Below are 8148 nucleotides of genomic sequence, written 5' to 3' on the forward strand. Positions count from 1 at the left end.
TGAAACCATTGCAACTCTTTAAGCATGTTCTGTGCAAATAAAACATTAGCATGCGAGGATACCATAGAGGATACCCTTTGACTATATGTAAATGTCTAGCAGCTCTGGCCGCGTGATATCTAAAGGTAACGGCATTACCGAAGGGAGCGCTCGTTTTATGGTTAGATGTCACAGTCATTGTCCACGACATTAAGTTATTGTCCACGACATTACAAGCGGCGCGAAGGCCAGCGGCCACTCGCGCGGGCCAGGGCCGCGCGGCCGGCGGAGCGCCGCGCGAGTTACGAAGCCGTGGTGAATGCAATCGTTATATTTATGCCCAGGCCGTAAGGCCAGGCCGTAAGGCCTGGGCAAGCGCACGATAAACGCAACGTTTGGTGCACCTCGCGCTGTCCAAGTGTCTAGAACCGAGCGCTCCCTACGTCCGGTTCAGCCAATCACAGCGCGTCTTTTCCGGGACTTGCGGCAATGCCGTTACGTTTCAATATCACGCGCTGTGGCCTGTGGGCTTAACCTCTGCAGTGCTATTGATTGAACCTGTTGTCAGTCTGACACGCTTTTCATGCGTTTGTTGATGTGAAAAAAGTTTTCCAGTGTCGAAACAATCCCACTCCTATATCAATATTTTCCAAATGATGTGGCCATTTCCAAATGATGTGTCCCTGTGGAAGGCTTCGGTTGAGACGGCCTGTGATTGGCTGACTGGGGGGAAGGGGCGCTCGTTTTAAGATTTAAAAGCTATTCGTATCCGTCTGGTTTGCCAACTCAGACGGTGCACATCATGTATTCTATTGCAGTACATGGTTGCCAAACTTTTTAGCTCGTGACCTAAAAAAGTTATGCCGTTTGTCCGGGACCCAAACTAGTGAAAATAAATCTAGAACCCAGCTGCTCTTGACTTTTACACAAGTCGTGACCAAAAAGCAAATATTGGTCCATGACCCACAAATGGGTAACCCCCGAGTCCAACCCATGGTCCGGGAAACATTGCTATAGTAATAGTCCTGCATTTGCTTTAAACTTTGCACACATGCAGCCAGGACATTGAATCAACCAAAACAAGCGCAGCGCTCCTCTTCTCTTCTCCCAGGCATTCCCTACCCTTCTCACCCTTCTCGATAAAAAGAGAGACTTTGATAAATTAGCTTTGCAGGTTGCACTGCAGAGCGGATACGGAAACGATGCTTGCAGCCATGTGCGTGCGTTCCTATAAGGATTAACCTTCCTCTACGGCGCGCTCATTAACGGATACAGTAGGCGGGCTCTAGACAGGACATTAGCACTGAGCAGTAAATAGAAACCTGTCTTTTTTTTTTTTTTTTTTACACAGGTACAGCGGAACGCCTGTGACGCGAGCTTAGCATCCTACTGGCGTTTCCAACGTTACGTTCCACTGGGCAGCGCCCGGCTCACTGACCAGCTACCGACGTCCTGGATGTTGGCTGCGAAAATAGGTAACTTAAACTGTATTTTTGCGTTAGTTTACAATCTGTTACCTCAACTAAAGCTAGACGACGTTTAGAGATGTTTTTGTGTTATATTATACTAGGGAGAAGAATAAGATACTGCCTCTCTAGTTGACGTAGGTTAGCATCGCTTGCTAACGCTTAGTTATCGTTACAATAACGATCTCTAAATGTAACTTTTGAATGATAAAAAAACAAATCTAATTTCCTAGGCCGGCACACACAGTCTTGGTTAACTAACATCGGAATAGAGACGACGTTTGAAAAGCGGGCAATTTTTCTAGCTGTCTCTGCAGCAGCTGCCAGCTAACATTTGTATTAGCTAACGAGAACAGTCATTACAGAAGTGACTTTAAATGGATGATCGGTGGAAATAATGAATGGCTTGTAACAAAACACACCAACCTTCATGTTATTACTTTTTTGGGGGGGTTATATTAGGCTTTAAGTCAGATTTTGTGTGAACCGTTCCTTCCCAGGCCCATAGTGAACAGAACCAGAAGGCTAATGAAATGTCCTATTCGACAGTCCATGTGTCCGTGTACTTCTGTCAGTATTTCTGCACGAATATCTTGGGTTGTCATGGCTTTGGAATGTTTGATAATTCATATTTGCATGCATGGACATCTTGTCATTCTAGGGCTAGGGTATTGTCACAGGAAAAAGAGACCATGCAAATGTATTTTATTTGTCCTATACTTGGCAATAAAGACTGAAACCTTCCACCAGCTGACACATTCACAATGGCATGCCAAATCTATCCACTGTAGCTCACATGCCAGGCATTTGATAGAATAACCCGCTAATTTGGTAGGGTTAAATGCCCAGACCTTTGCTGGATTGTCAACACAACACTTCAACACTTTAAATAACTGCTAACCACAGCTCAGGCAATAATAGGCTGCTTCCTGTTACCCCCTTACAGTTGGTGTTGCAGCATTTTTGACATATTTAAAAAAAATACAATACATATATATATATATATATATATATATAATTGTAATATTTATCAGTCAACTGGTAAAATCACTTGATTGACATAAGTAACAGCCACACACCCATAGGTGCTCATCTGCTGTTAAACGAGTAGTAGTGTAGGTAATTAGGCTAAAACATTTCAAAACAGCATGAATGTTTTAAGTCAGCCAGTGAGTGGCAGATCACACTCGAAGAGCGCAGAGCAGCCAGATATGTTGTTGAGTTGTGTTAATGTGTTGGGCGTGGAACCTTTTAGGGAATGGCATGCTAAATATGTTGTAGGACAATGTCTCAGTAGCCTATCACAGATGTCTGATAAGAAGACAAACGAGTATAGGCCGCTCTAGGACTTGTTCCTCCGCTTTGTTCGTCACACCCATTGTTTACTTTTACAGGTAAAATCCCTGGACAAGTCTGAGGAGCTGAATCTGTGGCTGAAAGGATGGCTATGGTTCACATGTGAAGCAGAGTGATTGCCGCTGCCATGTTGCCAGGAGTTGGTGTGTTTGGCACAGGGAGCACAGCCCGAGTGTTGGTGCCACTGTTGCAGGCAGAAGGTTTTGAAGTTCACGCACTCTGGGGGAGGAGTGAAGAGGAAGCTTGCTGTCTGGCGAAAGAGCTTGGAATTCCCTTTCACACCAGTCGATCAGACGATGTTCTGCTGCACCAAGACGTTGACCTTGTCTGCATCTACATTCCACCACCAATGACACGGCAGATTGCTGTCAAAGCATTAGGTAAATGTTTTTGTATCGTGACATGTACATTTTGCTAATCTAATCTGTAGAAAATTAAATGAGCCATTTACTATTTATGTAGATATTAAGAATTATGTGTATCATTTAGCAAATGTAGATCCTTATCAAACTCATATAAAACATACTATATCAATATGGTCTGTCTGTAGTCTCTGTACATGATGATTGATATCGTTATTAGGTAAAGGGGTAATGGTTCACAAAGATAATGGTTTTGTACTGTATTGTTGATTACACTCCAATACATGGGGATTGGGGAATGCTATTGCCAACCCAAAGTTAGTTTTTAATATTCCCCTCTCTCTTTCTTGGTTGACACTTGTGTCTATTTTTAGAAACAAAACGAACAAACAAAAAAGCAGTCTTCCCAGTTGTTAGCAACATTTACTCAGCTTGCTGCAATGTTAGATAATGTTAGCCCTGTGAGGCTAACTTATCTAGTGGAATTCCTGAGAGTTGACCTCAGTTTCCTGTTTTATTTCCAACTTCCTGAGTTTGTCTCCACAGAGACTTGCCCATTTGAACAACAAAAGCTTCAATAGAGCTTGTCTTTACATTTATAAAAACGGTTTGTCTTTTTTTTTTAGGAAGCGGCCCGATTGGGTGTTTTTTCCCCCCACCGTTTCATACTGTACTATTACTTAATGTAAGAATGAAATGACTACCATGTGAATATGGTCAAATGGCAGTGGACAAGCAGCTTAATCTTATATTATTGGAAGAGAATAACGAACTCAATAAGATGGTCAGAGGACTGCCCCCCCCCCCTCCCCCAGTGGCACTGTAGAATATATATTTTGCTTCTTTTAAGCCTTCTTTCCCATCTCTTTACAGGCATTGGTAAGAATGTCGTCTGTGAGAAAGCTGCAACTGCTGTGGATTCTTTCAAGATGGTGACTGCTGCCCGGTACTATCCCCAGCTGCTTAGCATTATGGGTAACACCTTGCGCTTCCTTCCAGCTTTCATTGCAATGCGACGGTTGTTGGAAGAGGGATATGTGGGTGAAGTGCAGGTGTGTGACGTCAGAGTATACGGCCCCAGTCTCCTTGACCAATCATATGGTTGGACTTGTGAAGAGCTTATGGGAGGAGGTGGGTTGCACACGGTTGGCTCAGCCATCATTGACCTTTTAAGTCATCTGATTGGAGCACGAGCCCATCGTGTCCATGGCCTATTGCGGACTTTTGTACAACAGAACAGGTCAATCCATGGGATACGCCGCGTCACCAGCGATGACTTCTGTTTCTTCCAAATGTTAATGAGCGGAACTGGGTCTGTGTCTGGGACTGGCTCTGGTGGGGTGTGTTGCACTGTGACTCTAAACTTCAACATGCCAGGGTCATTTGTGCATGAAGTGATGGTGGTCGGATCCATGGGGAGATTGGTTGCCAGAGGGACAGAACTATATGGACAACGCAATGGCTCTAAGGGTGAAGAGCTGTTGTTGGGGGACAGTGGGTGGGTTGGACCAGAGGTCCAAGAGATGCCCTTGCCTCACCTCCGGGGGCTTGGCTCCATGGTAACGGCACTGAGACATTCTTTTCAGGCACATGAGGAGCGCAGGTCATGGGCACGTGGGCCAGTTGCCATAGCGCCAACATTTGAGGATGGGCTATATGTGCAGACAGTTGTGGAGGCAGTTAAACGGTCAAGCCGTAGTGGAGAATGGGAATGTGTTGAGATTATGACTCAAGAACCGGATCCTAACCAAAACCTGTGTGAAGCTCTGCAAAGAAACAAGAATTAGATAAACGCATACACCCAGTAAAGCTTTGGGCCTAGTAGCTAGAGTACTACTTATCTCTTCACAGTTACCTTACCTACTGATCTAATTTATTTTCTAATTTATATGACCCCAGATTGTTTAAGTATTTTCTTTCAAATTCTATCATATTTCAAATATATTTTCAATATGGTTCAGTGTTCCAGCTATTCTAACTAAATTCTGTTATGCCTTTCTCATTGCCACTTTGTTTATTTTTCTCTAAGGTGAATACAAAAATTACTTTGCTGTTATTTCCAACTTCAATATGCTATTATTTCTCAAAAATAACTCGCAAATAGAAAAGGACAAAAGACTATGTCAGTAACTTAGAAAGACTGAGGGAATCTGATAGGTTTGCTTCCTAAAATGTTGGAGTTGTGCTGGATTACTCCACATTAAAGAGACTGAAATGAAGAAACATTTTATTGATCTCAACCCTTAAAATAACAATGAGATTTGTTTATGACTCTCAGATGCCTTCAAATGTGCCACATACATCTATTTAATAATAAATCAATGATACGTATATCATACTGTGTACACCGACCACATTCACCATTGTTTTTTTCTTCACTATATGGACACAATCATATTTTCCTCTGATCAGTCAGTTTTACACCTGGAAGTCACTCTCCCATGTCGACAAGTTTGCCCAAAATCTTCATGATTGACTGAGTTAAGCAGTTGAGAGTATCGACCTAATGTTGTTGGTAGGGCATGTCATTTCAGTATGTATGTTTTTGAATAAGTTAAACTGACAATACTTAGACCTAATTGTTAATTACATTACACTAACAGAAAAATAAGATGAAAATGTATTTTATATTCACATGTTAAAATGTTACCATAAAAAAAATTAGATGAATGTAGCTGGAGAGATCCAGGTCTTTTTTTTTTTCTTCTTTTTTTTTTTATCTATTCAAATTGTTATTGGGGAGGGGGGTTCCCAGAAAGAAAGAGAAGGTTAAAAAAATACAAGAGGTGCTATTAACATGTTATCTTGTATTTATATATTTGCATGAAGATTGTGGCCAATTTAGTTATGTTTTGAATTTATATAACCTTATTATTTTGAACATGAACACACAAGAAGGTAGAGTAAACATGTGACACTGAATCACATAAACTACCCTGGGGTCATTTAAAATAGAAAAGGCTATGTAAGAAACAAACTAGCACGCAGGACAAATAGCGTGTGGTATTGTCTGTTTTTAAAGTCCCAAGTATTATGCAATACATTGACAAAAACATAGATTCTCATCGAACTGTTGACATCTATAGTCATTGACTTACAGCTTTCCATAAGGCTGGACTCACACATATGCGTGAAACATCTTCTCCGTATCGTCTGAGAATGGCCACTGGGGGCGCCGTACTAATGTATTGTCAATGGAAGGTTGTTTGGTTTTTTGTCGTTGCCGTGTCTCTAGCTCAACCACAGCCTGTCTTTTGGCCAAGAGACACGGAAACGACAAAACACCAAACAACCTTCCATTGACAATGCATTAGTACGGCGCCCCCAGTGGCCATTCTCAGACCATACGGAGAAGATGTTTCACGCATATGTGTGTGGGGTGCCTAAGAAGTGTTGAAATTGTAAGATTTGTTTACACATGTTAATAAACATTGGAGTAAGCTGATATGTTTTACAATAATTTGAATATAATAGAAGGTTAATGAAAAAGCTTAACTCAACCTAACGAGTCTGTCCTCTGGGATCTATTACTGTTATGTTCCAATCCCCATACTCTCAGGCACACTTCCTACTCTTGGAACGTAACCCTTTAAGCGGAACCACTGGATTTGATATACAGTATGTGATTGTCAGTCTGGATGTATGCATCCTTGAGGGACTCCGTAATGAGAGTAGGAAGGGTTATTAAACAATTTCACTGTCTCACAGTTCTGCTGAATACATTAAATTAATATTGACTGTTGCAAGCCATGTACTTTAGTACTTGGGGGATGACAGATATACTGTACAAAGCAAAATGTCTATGGACTACACAACAAAATTCTCAGTGCTCTTTTAAACTCTTAGGATTTTACTGAGTAAAATCAAACAGCTCTGGTAGGATTAGATTTATCTGTCCTTTTAGATCTATGAAAACACCTTGGAAAGTAGATGCAGAGTAACAGAGGGACTTGTGGTTTGTAGCACTTTGACCGACACAGATAAGGATAGATGCTACAATGTTACACACTTACCTCACACTATCCCAATAGTGCTTTACAGAAAGGTGAGTCAGGTTTACATTTAATGCACATGCCTGCAGAATGTTTGATATTTTAGCTACTATATCTACATCCCGACCAAGTTAGCAAAGTCCAATTCTTGGTAGCATTTTCTTTTTCTTTGCACTGATAAAATGCCAGATATTTAATAATGTGCAGTGTAATATTACTGTTTGAACCAGCCAGCTTACTGCAAATGAATAGAACATTTGTCTGCTTCAGAAAGATTTATTGTATTTATTTTTTTTGTGGGGGAAATGTCCCACTGTTCTATTCAGCGATTGCTGTCTATTTCAGCCTGTGAAAAATTCTGTTTAAGCTGTAATATTTATCTTGTTTGTAACTTATATCACTTTGTGAGCACTACTTGTGAGCACTACTTATGATCCATTTAAATTGAGGAAGTACTGGCATTGGAAACCATGCTGTTCATTTAACTGACAGATATTTCTTCGACAAATAAATACTGTTGTACTAATTTTGTGGCCTCTTTTCTCAAGAACTGCTCTTTGTTTGTTCCCCGCTTATCCAACTACTTTTATGCACTGACACTAGAGGAATTGAAAATAAAGACCACTCACAAGCTGACAGATTATCCATTCGGTGAGTGCAGTGGGGGACCATCAGTGGAGAGTTATGGGGGTCCTTGAAAGTAAAAAGTTTGAGAATCACTGAGCTAGCCTAGGCCAAACCAGTTTACTGAGTAGTACAATTCAATTCAAAAGGAGCCTTATTGGCATGAGAAAACAATATTGCCAAAGCAAGTGTCAAAATATAATAAAAACTGTTGAAAATGAGGATACAGTTGGAGGGGGTACAGCATTGTGTAAACACAGCTCTGACTCCACCAACCACCAGAGGGTAGTCTCGCGTGACTAACCAGAGGGTGACTCTCACTTCCGCTTCCTGAAAGCAAAATCACAAACAGCTCGTTAAAGATGGCGC

The 8148-nt window shown here is 41.4% G+C and overlaps 1 protein-coding gene across 1 annotated transcript; it reads left to right on the forward strand.

Moving 5' to 3' along the window:
- Nucleotides 1-2928: 2928 nt before the first annotated feature.
- gfod2 (glucose-fructose oxidoreductase domain containing 2) lies at nucleotides 2929-5291 on the forward strand (the record flags this gene model as incomplete). Its single annotated transcript, XM_080729571.1, has 2 exons — nucleotides 2929-3181; nucleotides 4037-5291. The coding sequence occupies 2 exons, from the start codon at nucleotides 2929-2931 to the stop codon at nucleotides 4948-4950; spliced, it is 1167 nt and encodes a 388-aa protein (XP_080585697.1). The 3' UTR covers nucleotides 4951-5291.
- Nucleotides 5292-8148: the final 2857 nt, after the last annotated feature.

The sequence above is a fragment of the Nannobrachium achirus genome (genome assembly GCF_963921795.1).
Source record: "Nannobrachium achirus genome assembly, chromosome: 7".
NCBI classification, from domain to species: Eukaryota; Metazoa; Chordata; class Actinopteri; order Myctophiformes; family Myctophidae; genus Nannobrachium; species Nannobrachium achirus.